Source organism: Mustela nivalis (assembly GCF_964662115.1).
Source record: "Mustela nivalis genome assembly, chromosome: 13".
Classification (NCBI taxonomy): Eukaryota; Metazoa; Chordata; class Mammalia; order Carnivora; family Mustelidae; genus Mustela; species Mustela nivalis.
The window spans coordinates 2,290,634-2,312,249 of NC_139032.1; the positions used below are offsets into that span (position 1 = coordinate 2,290,634).

The 21,616-nt window shown below is 51.6% G+C and overlaps 1 protein-coding gene across 2 annotated transcripts in view; it reads right to left on the bottom strand.

Annotated features, from left to right (window-relative positions):
- The window catches only part of SECISBP2 (SECIS binding protein 2), a 44,200-nt gene that overhangs the window by 9,678 nt on the left and 12,906 nt on the right, over window positions 1-21,616 (bottom strand). For both annotated transcript variants that reach the window (XM_082694184.1, XM_082694185.1), the window contains exons 8-10: window positions 18,899-19,024; window positions 17,653-17,742; window positions 16,299-16,431 (exon numbers count right to left, since the gene is read on the bottom strand). In XM_082694184.1, coding sequence (XP_082550310.1) covers window positions 16,299-16,431; window positions 17,653-17,742; window positions 18,899-19,024 — 349 coding nt within the window. The remainder of the gene's footprint in view (window positions 1-16,298; window positions 16,432-17,652; window positions 17,743-18,898; window positions 19,025-21,616) is intronic.

A 21,616-nucleotide genomic window follows, 5' to 3' on the forward strand; every position in this document is an offset into this window, starting at 1 on the left:
GGAAAGACACTGGCCTAGCTCCAGTCCCCCGCCACGGGGACGAGCCTCCGCCGCCGTCGCAGATCACGGTCGCGGCCCAGCAATTCCCTCTGGCTGCTTCCCGCCTTCTTCCCGCCCCAGGGAAACAGCCTGTCTCGCCGCCGCCTCTCCCTGCCCTCTCATTAGGACCATTTCCCAACGCACGCCCAAGGAAAGAGAACGTCCGACAGGCCCCATGTCCCCCCCACCCGGCTTCCACGACACCGGTGTTCTGCCGCTAGCTGACCGGCCCTCACGGGCTCTGACCGACGCGGAGCTATGGGTGTTTTCGCAGCTGGGCGTGCGGGGCCGCTTCCAGCCACAGCCCCGCACGGCGGCCCGCATGGTGGGACCTGTGCACCCAGGGGATCCGTGTGAGCGGACGTGGGATGAGCTCGTCTTGAGGAAGCAGCCCACGCAGACCCTGCTCCCACCTGCTCGCTCCGTCCCCGATGCCACCTCCCAGGGCCAGACCTCAGCTGGGCACCTGGGACTCCTGCTGCCTGGGCCCCGCCCAGCTGCCCCAGGCCAGGCGACTCTCCACACCGCATCAGCGGTGCGACCGGGGCCCTGGCACACACACAGGGAGATCGGCCCGCTCCGTCCCGAAAAGCAGCTACCGTGCGGGATGAGACACTCGCCGATCACGGCAGCCCTCCAGAAAGTGACCCCGGGCTTCCAACGAACTGTGGACCGCAGCCAGTGCGCCCACCCAAGCCCGGCCGTCCTCTCCAGGCTGCGCCTGCCCTCTCCCTGCTCCTGGCTGCCTGGAGCACGGCGGACACGCCGCCATAACCTGCAGCTCTCGCCTTCCACCAGAAGGGCTGCAGGATGGCGCGCATGCCCTTCAGAGAGGGGATCCGGCAACGGGCCAGCCCAGCCATAGCCCTCTGTGGGCCCAGGGCCAGGGGACCTCCGCCCCACATCCCTGCAGAGACTGGGCCCGGGTGCGAGTGCAGGCATCCACGGGGCCCGGGACGTGGACCAGCGCAGGCCCCGGCACGGCCCGCGGGCCAGGGCACCCCAAGCCCACACACGCCTGTGCGCAGACAGCGGAGGCGCCGACCGCGCCCGGGAGCCGCCAAGAGCCAGAGCAAGCAGCCCGGGCACAGAGCCGCCGGCAGGTGCGGGACAGCCTGCAGAGCCAGGCCCAGGCCATCACCGAGGGAAACCATCACCGTCGCTACTCTCAGGGAGAAAACACCACCCCGAAACCAGAGCTGCTACGATGTATTAATTGAAATACGGCGTATTCAACGACAAATTCCGAGCCTTTCAAAGAAACTAGGAGACGTGACCCACACTCAGGGAACAGAAGTTCAGAGAAACCGCGTCGGCGGTACAGGCTGGGGGCACGGCCGCCACGACTCCGGGGCAGCCTGAGGACACAGGCCAAGCCCGGGGGGCCCGGGCAGCTGCAGCTCCGGACAGAAACCGATGAAGCCGGAAAAAAATACAAATACTCGGTTCCAAGAAAACACTTAAAGAGACGAAGGAAAGTGAACTGAGCCCAGGAGACCAGCAGGGCGTCAGCGAGCAGACCACACGGGAAAGGGGGCAGCCTGGACACGGGGAACCAAAACGTCTTCAGAAGAAATAAAGGCCCCGGGGGCATATCTAAAAAGGGGGGAGGGGGCGTGTCTGGGTGGGTTAAGCCGCTGCCTTCGGCTCAGGTCATGGTCTCAGGGTCCTGGGATGGAGCCCCGCATCGGGCTCTGCCCAGCAGGGAGCCTGCTTCCCCCTCTCTCTGCCTGCCTTTCTGCCTACTTGTGACCTCTCTCTGTCAAATAAATAAATAAAATCTTAAAAAAAAAAATGATGTCAAATCTTACTTCTGGGAACAAGAGCCAAGGGGGACGCTCCCAGGCTCACCTCATCCCACGGCTACACTAACAGAACACTGACATGACTGTAAACAAGCCAGAAAAGGACCCAAAGTCGGGCAGAACAGACTCTCCAGAGCTCAAGGTAGAGAACAGGCACACCCAAGAGGGACAGAAAGGGCGAGCATGGTCTGGAGCCTGCCGAACCCGAAGGCCGTCTGCAGGAGGGAGAAGCGCACCCGGTGCGGAGGGGGGGAGCGCAGACCCCACTCCAGGCCCCCGGGGCCCACAGTGGGAAGACGAGCCCCCATGACACTGGGCTTTGAAAACCAGACTGGACGAACCTTGCGGGTTCTTACAACCAGTGGGGCTGAGCACCTAAAACTCCAAACCCGCAGCTCTGCCCTGGGGAGCCGGAGGGGGACCGGGGGCGGCACGGCAGGCTCACCGAGTCACGGCGAAGCGGCCGCAGGCTGGAGGAGGCCCAGCGCATACAGGCGGGACGGCTGTGTGCGAACCTCAGAGCCGGGGCCGGGAGGGCGGGGATCCCCGGGAGACCCCTCCGAGAACGACGAGCCGGCAGGTGCCATCTCCCTCCGCACACCCCCAGCCCAGACACGCAGAAACCCGCAGGAGCAGCGCGGCGCTAAGAGCATGCACCCGCCACCACCCGCCCAGCCTCTGCAGGGTTTTCCGGAGGGTTTTCGGGGGCAGTTACAACGCCCTTCCCACAGGGGCCCAGCCCACACCGGGCACCTCACTCCCACACACCTCCTGCGGCCCCGTCCCCTCCGGCATGGCCCGGTCCCCCAGGAGCTGTCCCTGGGCACTGCGGGTCCCTGCTGGCAGTGGACCAGCACGCACCTTGCTGGCTCCTGGAACCCCGTCCCTGCCTTCTCCTGCGAATCTAAGCCCTCCAATATGCCTTAGGCCCGAGCCCATCCCCAGTGGTGCCAGCAGCCCCGAGAGAGGCCTGCACCTCTCCACGGTGACTCCTGCCCCCAGGAGAGGGGAAGACAACCACACACACCAGTCTGACTGCGGCCCCAGCAGCGGGCTGGCGTCAGACATCTGGTGAGACTGCAGGGCCCGCCCAATGACAAAAGCTTCTCCGGTGGGGTCCGGTGACAGTGCAGTTCCGACAAACAGCTGGTCCGACTCAAGTTAGGCTAAGGTGGCCCCAGCCTGGCCGGCTACCAACCCCCGGGCCAAACCCTGCCCTCACCAGGCAGAGTGCGGCTCTGCAGAGGAGCGGACTAAGGAGGAAGGGGCCGGGCCACAGCAGCAGGGCACACACACCACACAGGCAACAGTCCCTGAAGTGCCAGGCCCTGGGCAGCAGAGGACACTGCACCGCTGGACATGACCGGAGCCCCTCTTCCTGGGGCCACGGCTCTCCAGAGCGGGAGACACGGCTGACTTTCCCAAAGCAGGGAGGCAGACGCACAGAGTTCGACGAAAGCAGAGTACAGAAGAGCACGTGCACATCGGAGACCGGGGAACAACCCCAGCGAGATAAGCGGCCTAAGACTCGGCCTAAGAAACCCGCCCGGCGGACAGTGTCACGTACAGGTCGCCAACACACTTGCCGGCTGGAGAGAAGAGCGGAGGACGCCTCACTCGTGTCAGTGAGGCCCCTGACGAGAGACAGAAAACACAAAACCACCGGAGACGAAGAACTCAGTGACTGGAACTAGAAATACGCTACGCGCGCTGGACGGTCAACCCGACGAGACGCGAGCGCGGCCCACGGCCCGGACGCCAGGGACGGGAGACAAGCTCGCTGAGCAGCAGAGAGGAGGAGGGAGAAAAGCCGAGAACGCATCTCGGAAACTCACCGTCGGCACCAAGAGCAGTACCATCTGCATTACAGGTTCTCGGAAGGCGCAGAGAGAGAAAATGGGGCAGAAAATGTATCTGGAGAAAGAAAGCTCCTAAATCTGAGGAGGGAAACAGAAATCCAGATGCCGGAGGTATAGCGTCCCCTGCAAAATAAACCAAAGGAGGCCCACCCCAAAATACTTAGAATTAACATGGCAGAAAATACTGATAAAGGGAGAATTTTAAAACCAGTAGGAAAAGAGCGCCTGGGTGGCTCAGTCAGGTAAGCATCCAACTCTTGATTTCGGCTCCCCGTGATCTCGGGGTCGCGGGACGGAGCCCCACACCAGGCTCTATGCAGGGCATGCAGCCTGCTTACAATTCCCCCTCTCCCGCCCTCTGCCGCCTCCCCTCCCTCCCCGCCCTCCTTCTCCCAAAAAAAAAAAAAAAAAAAAAAGGCACCCGCGAGAGACAGTCATCCAGGGGAGTCCCCCTAAGGCTGCGAGCAGGTCTTCCAGCAGACGCTTCACAGCAGCGTGATGGGGTCATGGTGCTGAAAGGAAAAAATGTGCCAGAGAAAACTCCATCCAGCCAGGCTGTCATTCAGACTAGGAGGACAGAGAAACAGCTTCCCAAACAAAAGTTATAGGAATTCATGAGCACTAAACCAGCCCTACCAGAAACACCGAAGGGGTATCTTCTGGAAGACCATAAGCAGGAGTGAGAAATGTTAGAAGCATAAAAGCAGTCAAACTAAGTCTATCTCTAAAAATCAGTCCAGGGATTCACAAAACAAAGATGTAAAGTAGGACACCGTGTCCCTACAACGCGGCGGGGAGCAGTAAAATGCGGTGCTTTTGGAACGGGTGAGACGTAGGCGACCGTCAACATCCCACACAGCCGGCTTGGAGCGTGAGACGTGAGACGCCAACCAAGCGTCACACAAATCACAAACTTGTAACAGATATTCCAAAATAAAGAGAAAGGATTCCCCGTAGATCATTCAAGATGGCCAGCAGACCGCGAGAAGAGAAAGAACAGGGAAGACCTGCAGAAACCATCGTGAAACAAGTAACAAAGTGGCCGTAAGTGCGTCCTCCTCCATGACCTAAGGGACTAAGGGCTCCGAAGAGAAGACACAGGTGACAGCGGATACGGAAGTCAACACCATCCACACACCGGCCTCCCGGAGACTCACTTCAGACCTAAAGGCGCACGCGGACTGAGAGTGCAGGGACGGAAGAGAATTTCTGTGCAAAAGGAAGTGAAAAGAAAGCTGGGGCAGCAGTGCTGCAGGAGAAAAACCAGACTTCAAGACAGAGACCGGAAAGACAGAAGGACCCTACACCATCACCAAGACGGCAGGCCGGACGCCCGGAGCCTCGGGCCTTCAGCTCAGGTCATGACCCCAGGGTGCTGGAATCAAGCCCCGCATCAGGCTCCCTGCTCAGCAGAAAGCCTGCTTCTCTCTCTGCCTCTCCCCCTGCTGACGTTCTCTCTCTCTACCTCTGACACATAAATAAAATCTTGAAAAAAACAAATTTAAAAAGAGGACAATCCAACAATAAGACATAACAATTGTAAATATCTGTGCCCCCAAAGTAGGAGCGCTGCAAGGCATAACACATTTAATAACAAACAACGTCATCAACAGTAGCGCACCCCGCAGGAGGGGACTTTAACCCTACTGACATCAACGGGTAGGTCAGCCACACAGAAAATCAACAAGGAACCAGTGGCTTTGAATGCCACACAGGACCGCATGCATCTAACGACACATTCCAAATGCTCCCAGAACAGCAGAATGTACAGTCTTTTCAAGTGCACATGGAACATTCTCCAGAACAGATCACATATTAGCCCACAAGTCTCAGCAAATTCAAGAAGCTTAAAGTCCTACCGTGCATCTTTTCTGACCACAACGCTATGAAACTAGCAATCAACCAGAAGGGAGAATCTGGAAAGACCACAAACACATGGAGATTGATGACATGTTATTAACAATGAACGGGTCAACTTAGAAATCAAAAAGTACATGGAAACAAATGTGAATGAAAACACAACGGTCCAAAATTGGGGGAACGCAGCGAAAACGGTTCTAAGAGGGATGTTTGTAGCAACAGAGGCCTACCTTAGGAAGCAAGAGAAATCTCAAATAAACAACCTAACTTTATATCTAAAGGAACTAAAACCCCAAGCCAGTAGAAGGAAGGAAATCATTTATATCACAGCAGAAATAAATAATAGGGAGACTAACAAAAGCAAAAAAACCACAACAGAACAGATCAATGAAACCAGGAGCTGGTTCTTTGAAAAGATCAAAAAAACCGATAAATTCTTAGCCAGACTCATGGGAAAAAGATGACTGAAATCAGCAAAATGAGAAATGAAAAAGAATCAAAACCACAGAAACACCAAGGACTGTAAGAAAACATTATGAAAAATTGTATGTTAACAAACTGACATAGAGCAGAACTGGGTAGATTCCTACAAACATATAACTTCCCTAAACTGAATCAGAAAGAAATGGAAAATTTGAATAAACCAATTACCCACAACGAAACGGAATCACTCATCAAAAAACTCCGAACAAACAAAAGTCCAGGACCAGATGGCTTCACAGGTGAATTCTACCAAACATTTAAAGAAGAGTTAATACTTACTCTTTTCAAGCTATTCCAAAAAATAAAAGAGGAAGGAAAGCTTCCAAATTCATTCCATGAGGCCAGCATTACCCTGATACCAAAACCAGATAAAGACACAACAATAAAAGAAAACTACAGGCCAGAATCTCTGATGAAGACAGATGCAAAACTCCTCAAAAAGACAAATTGAACCGAGCAATACATGAAAAAAAATCATTCACCACAATCAAGTGGGATTTTCTCCTGGGATACAAGCATGGTTCAATATTCACAAATCAACATGACACATACAACAATAAGAGAAAGGATAAAAATCACTCACTCATTTCGACATGCAGGAAAAGCACCTGACAAAGTACAATACCCATTGCTGATAAGAACCCTCAACAAAGTAGCTTCGAGGGACTGTATCTCAATGTAATAAAAGCCATATATGACAAACCTGCAGCTAGCCTCACACTCAGTGGTGAAAAACTATGGGTTTTACCCTAAAATCAGGAACAAGACGAGTAGGTTACCGCTTTTATTCAACACAGTAGCCAAAGTCCGAGCCACAGCAGTCAGAAAACAAAAAGAAACAGAAGACTTCCAAGCTGGTAAAGAAGTCAAACCTTCACTACCAGCAGACGATACAGTACTACACCGAAAACCCTAGACTCCACCAAAAACTAAAGTCGCAGGATACAAAATCAATATATATAAATCCGCGGCATTTCTAAGTACCAATAATGAAATACCATGAAGAAAAATGAAGACAACAGACCCACTTACAATTACACCAAAACCAATAAAATACCCAGGAATAAACTTAACCAAGAAGGTAAAAGATGTGTGTACTGTGAAAACTGGAACATGCTGACAAAAGAAACTGAGGACAACACAAATGGAAAGCTACTCCGTGTCGGGGCGCCTGGGGGGCTCCATCAGCTGAGCCTGTTTTCGGCCCAGGTCCTGAACCCGTCATGACCGCAGTGTCCTGGGATGGAGCCCCACGAGCAGGGAACCTGCTTCTCCCTCGCCCTCTGCCTGCCACTCCCCGCCTGCGTGTGTGTGCGCTCTCTGTCAAGTAAATAAAATCCTAAAAAAAAAAAAGATGCTCCATGCTCATGGATAGGGGAGACGAAGACCGTTAAAATGTCCATGTTACCCAAACCATCTGCAGATCTAATGCAATCCCTCTCAAAATACCAATAGCATTTTTCACAGAACGAGAACAAATACTTCTAAAATTTTTATAGAATCACAAAAGACACTAAATAGTCAAAGTAAGCTTAAAAAAGAACAACAAACTGAAGGTATCACAACCCCAGGCTTCAAGTTATACTACAAAGCCACAGTCACCAAGAGTATGGTCCTGAGGTGCCTGGGTGGCCCAGTCAGGTGTCCAGCCATGGTTCCAGCTCAGGTCATGATCTGAGGGTCACATGAGTGCACAGCCTGCTTCCGATTCTCTTTCCCTCTCCCTCTCTTTAAAATAAAGAAAGCTTTAAAAAAAATTAAAAAACCAGTACAGTACTAGCACACACATACACACATACAAAACAAAACAAAAAAACAGAAAAACATCAATAGAACAGAATAGAAAGCCCAGAAATAAAACCAAAATTATATGGCTAATTAATCTTCAACAAAGGGGCAAGAATATTCAATGGGGAAAAGCTGGTCTCTTTAACAAATGGGGCAAACTGGACAGCTACACGCATACGAATGAAACAAGTAATTTCTTCCATCACACACAAAAATAAATTTGAAATGGAATAGACCTAAATTTGAGCCCTGAAACCATGAAAAATCCTAGAAGAGAGCACAGGCAGTAATTTCTCTGCCATCAGTCACAGCAACATTTTTTTGATGTCTCCTGAGACAAGGGAAACAAAAGCAAAATCATGCTACCGGGACGACAGTGAAATACTGAACTTCTGCACAATTAAATGAACCACCAACAAAACTAAAAATCTACTGAGCAGGCTGAAAATATTTGCAAATGACATTATCAAATAAGGGGTTAGCATCCAAAAATCTATAAAAAGAACTTACACAACTTATACCTAAAAAAACAAATAATCCATTTTAAAATAGGCAGAAGACATGAACAGACATTTCTCTAAAAAAGACACCCAGATGGCCAACAGACAGGAAAAGATGCTCGACATCACTCCTCACCAGGGGAATACAGATCGAATCCACAGAGAGCCCCTCACACCTGAGAATGGCGCCAACCGAAAACACAAGAAACGAGTGTTGAATACACTGTGGAGAAAGGGAGCCCTCGTGCACTGGTGCTGGGAATGCACGCTGGTGCCGCTGCCCAGGGAACCAGGACGGAGGCTTCTCAGAAAGTTGAAAATAGAGCTACCCTGTGATCCAATAATTCTACTGCTGGGTAGCTCCTGAAAGAAGACAAAACACTTAATTCAAAAAGATATCTACACCACTATGTTTACTGCAGCATTATTTACAATAGCCAATACAGAAGCAACCCAAGTGTCCACGGACAGATGAAGAAGGACGTGGTGTATCATACATACGCTGGAATGTTACTTAACCACAGAAAGAAAATAAAGGAAATCTTGCCATTTGCAACAAGAGGATGGATCCAGACAGTATAACAATAAGCGAAATAAGGCAAACAAAGACAAATAACGTGATTTCACTCACCTCATGTGAAATTTAAGAGCCAAAGGAAAAGAAAAAACACAAACTCTTAATTATACAAAACCAACGGATGGTTACCAGAGGAGAGCTGGGTAGGGGAACAGGTGAAACGGGCGATGGGGTTTACAAGCACACGTATGGATCGTGATGCACCGAGTAAGGCACCGGACTGCTCAATCTCTGCACCGCACACCTGAAACAACTGTTGTGTCGCTCTACGTGAAGGACACTGGAATTGAGGGGGAATAAATTATGCTACATCTACTTTGCCCTTCATCTTTACGTGGAAGAAGAGAGCCTGGGGCCAGCACGTCTGTTTACAACATGGCTCACAGTTCCATGCCCACTGTTGAGACCTATGGCTCAGAAGAAAGATTCCACTCAAAAGAGAACTGCTCATTAACAGTGCAACTTGTCACTCAAGAGCTCTGGGAAGATTAACAAGATTAACACCGTTCTCACGCTGGTAACACATCTATTCTGCGGCCCATGGATCAAGAAGTTATCGTGACTTTCGAGTCTTATTTTTAAAGAAATACATTTCATAATGCTGTGGCTACCACAGACAGTGATTGCTCTGATGGGTTAGGGAACAGCGAACCGAAAACATCCTGGAAATGATTCACTATCTGGAAGAGGTCAAACTATCAACATCAACAGGAATTTGGAAGAAGCTGATTCCAGCCCTCATGGGTGGCTTTGAGGGGTTCAAGACTGCGGTGGAGGAAGTCACTGCAAATGAGGGGGAAACAGCAGGAGAAGCAGGATCAGAAGTGCAGCCTGAAGACGGGACTGAACTGCTAGAATCCCGTGATCAGACTTGAACAGATGAGGACTCGCTTCTTACGGATGAGCAAAGAAAGTGGTTGAGATGGAATCTACACCAGTGAAGATGCCGTGAAGACTGCTGAAGTGACAGCAAAGGATTTAGAATATCACACGAATGTAGCTATAACACAGCAGCAGGGTTGGAGAGGATGGACCCCAGTTTTTCAGGTTTTTGTAAGGTTTTATTTATTTGAGAGAGAGAGAGAGAGTACAAGCTTGGGGTGGGGGAGCAGAGGGAGAGAGACAAGCAGGGAGCCCAACTCAGGGCTCGATACCAGAACCCAGAGCCACAGGAAATGCTTTACCGACTAAGCCCCCCAGGCATCCCGCACTCCAGTTGTGAAAGAAGTTTTGCTGTGGGTACAACACTACCATACAGCATCACGGGCTACAGAGAAACTGCTCCTGGAAGAAGAGTCTGTCCATGCAGCAAACTCCAGGGTTGTCTTACTTTCGGAAACGGCCACAGCTGCCACCACCCAGATGGGCCGGCAGCCTTAAACAGCAGACGAGACCCTCTACCAGCAAAAAGATTATGGCTCCTGAAAGCTCAGATGATGGTTAGCATTTTTTAGAAATTTTTTAAAAATAAGATATGTATATTGTTTTTTAGACACACTACTGTTACACTTAGTGGACTACAGTTCAGTGTCAACATGACTTTTATATGCCCTAGGAAACCAAAAATTCACTTGACTTGCTTTACTGTGATATTCACTTTATAGCAGTGGTCTGGAACCACACCCGTGGTATCTCCAAGGAATGCCTGTAGTGAGGGAGAAAAAACTGCCAAGAAGCAATTCTATAACCAGCAAAACTATCCATCCAAAACTAAATGCAAAATAGAGATGTTCCTAGACAGACAAAGCACGAGAGAACTTGCTGCTCAGCGGAACTCCTGTATGATTCGAGAGGAAGGACTACTGGAGAAATGCTGAAGAAGTGCCACTGGGCGGTATCTGACCCTAGAGGGACAGATCCTGAACACTAACAATCGTGAATAAAGCTGGAAAACGTAAAATTCTTTTCTCAGTGCTTGTCTTAGTTTCTTCAAAAGACATGAAAGCATCGAGCAATGCTTACAACACTGTACCATCTTGTTGATGACATACACAGGCATGACACAGACGCCAACTACAGCGCAGAGAGAGAGAGGGAGACAAGAATTACACTGGTGTTGGGACGCCTGGGTGGCTCAGTTGGTTGGACGACTGCCTTCTGCTCAGGTCATGATCCCGGAGTCCTGGGATCGAGTCCCGCATCAGGCTCCCAGCTCCACAGGGAGTCTGCTTCTCGCTCTGCCCGTCTCCTCACTCATGCTCTCTCTCCCTGTCTCTCTCTCAAATAAATAAATAAAATCTTAAAAAAAAAAAAAAAGAATTACACTGGTGTAAAGCTTCTCCAATGCAGAAACTCAGACGTATACTGTAATTCCTAGAGCAATCAATCACTTTCCTTATTCATGAGCAGCTGCTTGCTTACCTATTTTTAAGAAAATTATTTTTTCTAAGTAAAGAAAAAATAAATGAAGAATTCAAAATGGTACTCTAAAAATATTTACTTGGGGCACCCAGGTGGCTCAGTCGGTTAAAAGTCAGACTGTTGATTTCAGCTCAGGTCATGATCTCAGGATTGGGGGATCCAGCCCCAGGCATGAAGCCTGCCTAGGATTCTCTCTCTCTCCCTCTCCGTCTGCCTCTCCCTGCTAAAAATAAATACATAAGTAATATAAATAAATAAAACTATTCACTTAACATAAAAGAAGACAGTTTAAAGAGGAACCAAGAATAAAAAGAAAAAAACAGCAAAACAGCAGATGTAAATCCAACCACAGTAACAATTACATTAAATGTGAATGAAGGAGCCATTCCACTCGAGCAGAGACTGTCAGACTGCGTAAGGAAGAACAGTGTGGCCATCTGCTATCTAAAAGAAACACACTGTAGATTTCAAGGCACCATCTGCTAAGTAACCAGGGCTAGTCCTCCCTGTGCCACTGCTAAAAGCACGACTCTCCTCATCACCATGGCAACCAGGTGGGCAGCCCTGAGTTGGGGTCAAGAACAGACTCAAGCCCAAAGCCCTCTGAGCTGTGTTCTAGCCAGCAAGCTCTGCAAAGAGCTATTCAGCACTGGCTCAGCTAAGAATGAAGAGAAACCCTGAATTCCTCTTAACTGGTTTTTACTTTTCATGGGAGAGATGGCTCCATTAATCATGTCAAAAGGACAGGCGACAGGCACATCAGGGTCTGGGCAATCCTGGGACTCTGGCCAAAACATCGTTTCAATATTATCAAAATCCCAGCCTCACAATGCAACAACCTGAAACTACTTAAAAATGTGACCTGAGATGGAAGAAGGTATTCACAAATGACAGTACAAAGGGCTGACATCCAAGATCTATAAAAACTCCTCAAACTCAACACACACAAAACAGATAACCATGTCAAAAAATGGGCAGAAGACATGAACAGACACTTCTCCAAAGAAGACACAGAAATGGCTATCAGACACATGAAAAAATGTTCATCATCACTGGCCATCAGGCAGATTCAAATCAAAACCACACTGAGATGCCACCTTATACCAGTTAGAATGGCCAAAATCAACAAGACAGGAAACAAGTGTTGGAGAGGATGTGGAGAAAGGGGAACCCTCTTATACTGTTGGTGGGAATGCAAGTTGGTGCAGCCACTTTGGAAAAGTGTGGAGATTCCTTAAGAAATTAAAAATAAAGCTACCCAATGACCCTGCAATTGCACTACTGTTTATTTACACCAAAGATTCAGATGTACTGAAAAGAAGGGCCACGTGCACCCCAATGTTCATAGCAGCAATGGCCATGGTCGCCAAACTGTGGGAAGAGCCAAGATGCCCTTCAACAGACAAATGGATAAAGATGATGTGGTCCATATATATACAATAAGGTATTACTTAGCCGTCAGAAAGGATGAATACCCAACTTCTGCCTCAACATGGATGGGACTGGAGGAGATTGCGCTGAGTAAAATAAGTCAAGCAGTCAGTCAGTTATCATATGGCTTTACTTACTTGTGGAGCACAAGGAAAACCATAGAGAACATTAGGAGAAAGAAGGGAAAAGTGAAGGGGAGGAAACTGGAGGGGGAGGGAGACAAGCCATGAGAGACTATGGCCTCCAGTAAACAACCTAAGGGTTTTGGAGGGGCAGGGAAGGGGGGATGGGTTGGCCCGGCAGGGAGTATTAAGGAGGGCATGGATTCATGGAGCACTGGGTGTTCTATGCAAACAAGGAAACACGGAACACATCAGAAACTAATAATGTACTGTACGGTGGCCAACGTAACACAATTAAAAAAAAAAAAAAAAAAGGTGACCTGAACTGGAAAACATAAAATTTGCCTCTTAAAAATCTTTTAGAATGATTTGACCATCTGTATTATGTATTTTTAGTCACATGTAATTACAGAACTATCTTCTTAGTTTCTGACTGAACAATTTTTTTATTGAGTTTTTTAACTAATATTTTATTTATTTGACAGACAGAGATCACAAGCAGTCAGATAAGCAGGCAGAGAGAGAGGAGGAAGCAGGCTCCCCGCCGAGCAGAGAGCCCGATGCGGGGCTTGATCCCAGGACCCTGAGATCATGACCTGAGCTGAAGGCAGAGGCTTTAACCCACTGAGCCACCCAGGCGCCCCTGACTGGCCAATTTTAAAGTTTCTATTTCTCCTCCACCTCAGTGGGGTCTGTAAACCAAACCAGAAAACGCTTCTTTAAAAGAACTCTGATCTGACGGAGGGCTCCTGCTTCTGCTCAACTGCTGTTTCACACATGACCCCACCTAAAAGGTCCAGCTTGAACCTAGTCCCAAAAGAGCCACCCCGGACCCCTCACAGGACCCTTCCTCTGCCTTCCGGCTTTCTCCTTCTGCGGAAGGTCTGGAAAGCTCAGTCCACAGTTCCCACAGCCCCCTGCGGGCTCCCCGGAGGCTATACCCCGCAGAACCAGAGAGTGGCTGAAAGTCTTCCAGACTTCTCCAAGCCACTGCAGGCTACTCAGGGAACTGCTCTGAGAAACAGGAGGCTTGGGGGACTCCTGCCCTGACCCATAAGCGAGGCCCCGCACCAGGTTCGTGCGTTCTCTGTTCACCATGCTGCTTTGACATCTTCACGGCTTTCAGCAAAGGAAACAGTGGCCCTCCTGGGCCGGCCAGTTCTTAGAGGTACCTAAGGGTCCAGCCTGGAACATGCCTGTGCCACGCAAGCCAGCCTCCCCCCACCCCCCGAGCCAGACCCTCTGTGCCTGGGGGCCAGGCAGTGCCGGATGCCTCCAACCCAGAGCTCATGGCAAGTACCAAGCGGGCCAGCCCTACACAGTCCCCCCACCCCACGCCTGACCTCGGCCTGCTGCCTGCACTGGCGCTTACCCGCCGGCTGCGCCCACCTGAGGACCAAGCCTGCACGACTCTTGTCTCTTGTGGCCACACCTGCCTCGCCCCTCATCAGAGCACACGGAACGAGGCCCCTGCTCACTGCCGAGGAAAGCTGCCTCTGCCAACAGGTAACCCAGGAGTTACCCACGCCCGCCAAGGCAGCTGGACTGGTCTGAAAACCACCCCGTGTGCGGTCGGTGCCCTACGGGCCTTCCCCAGAGCAGCGGAGAAAAGCAACACGCAGGGAAGGCCCGAGAGCAGCCGCGGCCCCGAGCTCCGGCGCGTGCGGGCACTCAGACTCGCAGGTACCCAGCGGCGGGTCCTGCCAGGAATAAAGCGACCAACGTCACGGAGACAACCAGGGAAAATCAAATACAGACTGGACAGTGGAAACCAGTGAGAAACGCGCCCTAAGAGCGACAGAAGATGGCCGCGGGGTCTGGGCAACACGCAGCCAGGGCCGGTCAGACGGGCTAACCGAGGTACCTGCGCGGGAAAACCACGTTAACATCTACCAGTTACTGAAAAGCACGCCCGAGAAATAAACAGTCGGGTTGGTGGGACGCCCGCGGAGCAGCGAGCGGTGGCATTGACCCAGGTCTGCAACTCCGAAACGCAGCGGAACAATCAAACACTCGTGGCTGGACAGGTCAGGGTCAGCCAGCTCTTCCCTGAGGCGCCACATGGTACGTACTCCAGGCTCGTGAGCACGTGAGTGTGCCACACTCCCCTGCCCGGTCTCAAACCATCACAGTGAGGAGCCGGCAAGAATCTGGACTGTAACCGGCCCTGAGCACCCGGTCCAGGGGCGCCAACTCCATTCAGTGCTGTGCGACCACCACGCCCTCCTCTTCCCCAACGGCTCCCGGGCCCCACACTGCAAGTCTGTCCCCACGGAGCAGTAGCTCCCCACAGCCTCCAGCTCAGGAACCCTCCAGGCCTCTCGGGGACTGTCCACTCCGGATCTCTCCCGGAGCGCGGGCCCGTCAGCGCAGGCTCATCTCGGAGAACGCGAGCAGCCACGCAGGTCGCGGCAGCCGGCACGAAGGCCGGGCCACACCCTGGTCACCCGATACACACCAGGGGCTGTTTCCTTTTCAGCTCTTCGGGACGCTGCTGCTGTGAGCAGGGGCCTGCAAGGGGCCGGGTCCAGCATCCTGAGGAGCTGCCGGACGGCCTCCCAGAGCGGTCTCGTCCTCCCCCGTTTCTCCAAATTTCCGACGACCGCTACCGCGGCAGGCACGAAGAACCAGCTCCCTGCGGCGCTGGCTCGACGCGTCTAGATTGAGGGCGTCGGGCAGCTTCTCGTGTTACCGGCCACGCGAGTGTCTTCTTGTGGAGCGCCGCCAAGTCCTTTGCCTGTTTTTTAGTGGGTGTTTAATGTGGAGCTTTGGGAGGATTCTGTAGGTCTCTGGACAGCAAATCCTTATCAGGTATATGATTTGCAAACATTTTCTCACTTTCTGTAAAGAAATTCTTCTCGTTTTTTGATAATGTCCCTTACTACGCAAAAGTTCTTGTTTTTGATGAAATCCTGTTTATCTATTTTTGCTTTTGTGGCCTGTGCTTTTGGTGTCCTAGCTAAAAATCCACTGCCTAAGCACAGGTCGTGAAATTTACTTTTTGTTGTTATGAGAGAGACTCCCCCGCACGGAGCCCGAGCTGAGATCACGACCTGAGCCAAAACCGAGACTGGACGCTTCACCAACGGAGCCGCCCAGGCGCCCCACCTCCGTGTTCTTCTAAGGCCTCTGCGGGCCTTGTGCTTGCTTCAGGTCATCGCTCCTCGCGAACTGCCACACACGGGGTGAGGCGGGAGCCTGGCTTTCTCCAGCAGGTGGAAATCCAGCTGTCCCGTCACCATTTTTCAAAACTGTTCCTTGTTCTTTTAACGAACATATTTTGGTCAAAATCTCACTGGCCACGGTCATGTGGGTTTATTTCTGGACTCCCGAGCTATCCCACTAGTATCTCTCTCCCTACCCCAGTGCCATGCCCTCGGACCCCACACACGCTTCCCACTGCAGAGACCGGCGCAGAGCGGCCTGCCCGACAGACGCCCGGCCATCCCTCGGAGACCAAAAGCTGCACTTACCCGAGAACACCACAGGTCTGGAGGACGGCTTCGCGCTCTGGGAGTGCTGCTTCTTCTCCAGGGCCGCCAGCATGTCCCCCAAATCCAACTGCACTGGAATCTGGCTCTTCCTTCCACTACTTTTATAACTGTTCTAAAGAATTAGAGTCAGAAGTTTTCTTAGGGTGGCGTATTTTACAAACCGTGCTTTTCACTTCACAACAAAAAGTCATAAAAGATAAAATGAAACCTCTATATAGCAACCATTAAAAATCTAAAAATTTTAAAGAAAAATCCAGATAATGCTACATCATCTTTCAAGGGGACTGCGGCGGTTTCTTCCCCTCCCCTTCCAGCCCCGGGGCTCCGTCTGCACCCACACGGTGCAGGCGCACACCCCCAGGTAGGACACGAGGACGTGTGCGGAGTCTGTGGCAGCGGGAGTCCGTGTTTGAGGCCAACTGATGGGTGCAACTGTCTCACGGGCACCACGCAACTTCCGACTGCCTCGGAGAGCCAACCGGATGCCATGAAGTCAGCGGGCTGGGACCAAGAATTTACACAAGTCAAAATGCATGTGGCAGGCGTGCAATTCAGGCACGAGCTGTGCTCTACTTGAAACACATGCTACTCTGAAAGGGCTGTGATCTGGGGTCCTCGGACACGGGCAGCCGCAGCACACCTGCCCTCGGCACGTCCTCTCCTGCCCAGCCGTGGGCCCACGTCACCAGGCAAGCGCGACGTGCCACACAGGTGGCTACAGAGACTCTGCGGGCAGGGACAGGAGAGGACCAAACTGGACCACAGGAATCCCAGGGAATCTGCACAACGTTCAGAGTCTTACTGCTCACAAATGTGAAAATACCGCCCCCACTTCCGAAGGCCAAATGGCAGTGAAAGTGCTGGAGACTCGTGGAGAAATGGGGCCAAGTGTACGAGTTCTCCACCCGGATGACGAAACACAAGTTCATCCGCAGATCCACCGCAGGGCAGGGGCTGGAGGAGAGCCCCCTCTTCACCTTGTACTGAGCACTCAGGGTTGAATTTGCAGGGGGGGGGCTCCTTTTTGTTTTGTCAGACTCTGCCGCCTCACAACACAATTCCTGTTTCCAAATAAACAGCCAACTTTTCCCACTCTCCGTCGGAGACCGCCTCCTGATGCAGCAGTGGCACACCGCCGTCTTCTCACGACGGTGACACAACATGGGCACTTAGAGCGTCGACACCCATGTGTGATTCTCCAATGAAGAAAGAAATCAAAACAAAACCACCTTTCTCGTACATATAGAAGTCTGGAAGACACTTTTTTCTCAAGAGTTTAGTTAAGCAGGAAGAGTTAAGCCTAAAGCAATGACCGCGTCAATCTAAAACTTACCTGGGCCTGCTGTCTGGCCTGACATCTCGGAGACGCTACTCTCTCTCTTCTTTCAGACGCAACAGCCAGATTTGGGAACTCCTCGGCATCCTAAGTAAACCACATACCCTTGAGCTCTTGGCGGATCACGAGAACCGAGTGTGCCCACGTGCGAGATGTTCCTTGCCCGGGATCTCTGTCACCAGCTCCCACAGAGCTCACAAGGAGACCTCAAACCGCCCCAAACCGTTTTACTCTTAGAAATTGATTTAAAGACCACAGTTCTGATCCCACTGCCCTAGAGAGCAAGTGGGCGGGGGCCCCAAGGCTGTGGACAGTGTTCCAGCACCCAGCCTTCAACTGCGCTTCCGTTAGAGTACCCGTCGGTCTAGTCTCGGGAGTACTGCTCTAGTCCCGTGCGCTGCTCCCAGACTAGACAATAGAAATGAAATAGAAAATAGGGCAACAGGCCTCTAAAGACAACGGTGAAGTCATTTAAAAACACCTTAGATGCTTTCGTTAGCATTTTACATGACTCAGAGAAGTGACGCGGGTCAGGGGAGCAGAACTCCGTGAATTATTTGTTGGCCCAAATCATTAACACTCTGTCAGGATCACAGGTCTTCACACACGCGACCCCAGTGTCCTCAAGGGAGTGCGCCAAGAGCTCTGGGAGCCCCCAGGTTTGTGGGAAAGTCTCAGGTTTGGCCCTAAGCCGGAGGGCAGGCAGCAGAGCCGAGCACCGGGAGTCAGGCTGAGCCTGGCACAGAGTGTGAACCCAGGGCGACTCCCCGCAGCACAGAGACTGCCCTGTGGCACCGCCGGAGAACAGGGCCCAGAGGGATTCTGCAGGTCTGTGGAATTCTCTCGGCCAGGGCACACGATGGGGTTATGGGAGTCTCATTTTCCCCCCGAGTGAAGCACATCACAGTCACATGTCTGGACAGAAAAGAAGACCCTGCAGGCGCCAGCACGCCAAAGCAAGGGGAAACGGGAACCAAGACGCCGAGGAGCCAGCGTGAGCACCACGGCACCCGCAGACCAGCTCCCCCCGCAGGCACCCGGCTCTCGACTCCGCACGCGCCCTGCCGCTGCGCGGGGCCGCCCAAGGGGAGAACACGGGGGGCACCTATTCCCTGTAGCACGGGGCGAAGAGTACGGAAGGAAGTGCTGGGGAGTCTCCCTTCGGAAGCCCGTGCGGGTCTGTACGTCTGCTGGGGCGGGCCCACGTCTTAGACCAGGAAAAGCATAATAAAGAGAAACGTACTTCAATCTTTGGCGGCTCCTGAACCGTCGTCAGGACTTCGTACTCTGATTTAGACTTCTCTTTCTTTTTCTTGTGCTTTCTTGAGCCTTCATTCTGGTCAGGATCACCGCCATGGGATGCTCTGGACTAGAGAGAAAAAACACAGCAAAGTCATGAGTTTATAAGACACTTGCTAGAATGTGTCCTTCCACGAACTGGAGCAAACTGGAGATACCAAGTCGCTCAGCCAGAAGGCGGCTCTGTTCAGAGCTGGGCTCCTCACCTCTGTTTTCCGAAGACGAGCACTCAGGACGGTACTTCTCAAGGAAAAGAAATCTGCTGAAAAAGCTGTCCTATCCAATTACTTTGAAACTGGCAGACTTGGTATCCCTACTTCTGGGCCGGAAGAGATCATTTTACCATCTCTTAATACCAACCCAAAGTCTTTTCATAAATCCAGGTGTGCTGGGGGCGCCTGGGTGGCTCAGAGGGTTCCGTGGCTGCCTTCGGCTCAGGTCATGATCCCAGTGTCCTGGGATCAAGTCCCACATCAGGCTCCCTGTTCAGCAGGGAGTCTGCTTCTCCCTCTCCCTCTGCACTCCCCCTGCTTATGTGCACTTGTGAGTGCTCTTTAATAAACAGTCTTTAAAACTAAAGTAAATAAAATAAACCCGGACGGGGCCATTCCTAGCAGCCTGGTGGTCCTTAAACCCAATCACACATCTGAATCCCCTGTGGAGCCTTCAAATCACACAAACGTCTGCGCCCATCCCACAGCTGCTGAATGTGACCCCACAGCTCCCACCCTCCCTCCCTGTCAGCTCAAACACACCTCAGCCTCACACCAGGATCCAGGCCAGGCCTGCGCGGTCATTCCAGCTCAAGAGCCGGCCCGTCTCCATGTCCCCCGCCAGGCCTTCTGGAGCACCCATCGCGACCAGTCTGCGCCACGCCCGTCTACCAGAGAGCAGGGCCTTTCCTCGTCGGGGGCCCCGCTTTATCCCCGGCGGGGACTGTCCCTAAGAACGTTCACCTCCTGACCTAGAGGACCTGCCCCTGACATCTTGTGAAGTGAAAAGGTCAACTCTGAAAGAGGAGAGTGTAGAATGGTCTCATATGGCCTCATTTTTGTTTAAAAGAAAAAAAAAAAAAAAACTTAAAAAACAAAGCTCTCTGTGCCGATGTTCTGAGAAGCCTGAGGTAGAATATATATCCTGTTGTTAACGCAGGCTTCCGAGGAGCGGGCAACAAAGGGAAGACGTCTCGGTCCTAAGTCGCTCTTTGTGGCTTACGTTCGCTATTTCAGTAATAAGAGCTCACAACAGAGTTTCAGAGGAAAACACCGTCCCGACCCTGCGACCCCCGTTATGCAGGAGACCACACCCCTAGGTTGTAAGACTACAGGTGATCTCAATTTTTATCTTAGAACTTTCCTAAAATAAACTTTCCTCACACTTATAATTAGAAAACCAATTTTAGGGGCGCCTACGTGGCTCAGTCGGTTAAAAGTGTCTTCAGCTCAGGTCATGATCCCAGGGCCCTGGGATCAAGCCCCGCATCGGACCCCGTGCTCAGCGGGGAGCCTGCTTCTCCCTGCTCCTGCTCTCGCTCTCTCTTAAATGTAATCTTAAAAAAAAAAAAAAAAAAAAAAGTTTATGGGAAAATAAAACAAAATCATTACTATTAACTCTAAGAATCTGAACTGTGCATGAGGAAGCCTGGTTCAGAGAGCGAGACGGCAGCCAAGTGGCGGCCCCAGCCTGAGCCCTGCCGCGCCGCCTACGCCCACATGCCCACGGCTGGCGGCGCCACGTGTGCTCAGAGAGGGTCTGGCCTGCGGCTCCCAGGTCCTTCACGCTGTTCATAAGCGGTGAGGACAGGCTCCCAGGTCTGACTTCGCTCTAACTGTCAGCAGCACACCTCCCCTCCGTCAGCACAGCTCCCGTTTGTACGGGGTGATCTGTGACACTGTGGGGAACAGAAACTGTTCTCTTAGAAAGGGCGTCACTGCACATCAGCAAACATGGCCACATCCCCACCTAAAGTAATGTACCAACACACCATGAAAATCAAGAACAAAATCTAGGGGCGCCTGGGTGGCTCAGTGGGTTAAGCCGCTGCCTTCAGCTCAGGTCATGATCTCAGGGTCCTGGGATTGAGTCCCGCATCGGGCTCTCTGCTCAGTGGGGAGCCTGCCTCCTCCTCTCTCTGCCTGCCTCTCTGCCTACTTGTTATCTCTGTCTCTGTGTCAAATAAATAAATAAAATCTTTAAAAAAAAAAAAAAAAAAGAACAAAATCTAGACCAGAAAGAAAGGCTCGTGGAGAAATAAATCCAGGGACCGATGAAAATGACAGCTTAACATCTGAACTGAAATGGAAAAAGGATTCTGCGATGCTGTCTTACTACAGCTGCCATCAACCAGAAATCAGTAACCTACCCCAGGCGACCACAAAAGGTGGAATTCAGCTGTCTTGCTGGCCTCACCCTAGTAGGTAAAAGCAATTTAAATACAAGAGATAAAAGACTAGGAGGCAGGAGAGCAGGACTCCATATACCAGAGTATGAAGTTCTGCAGCATCTCTGGATGCTGATCTTCCAGAACAGGGTCACAGATGCTTTAAGAGCACGGGTGTAAAACCAACGCCGCCCCGTACTCGGAAAGCTACCACTTGTGCTCCCTGACTGGGGTTCTGCTTTTCTCAAGATACGAGTACAACCAACTCACATTAGCGACTAC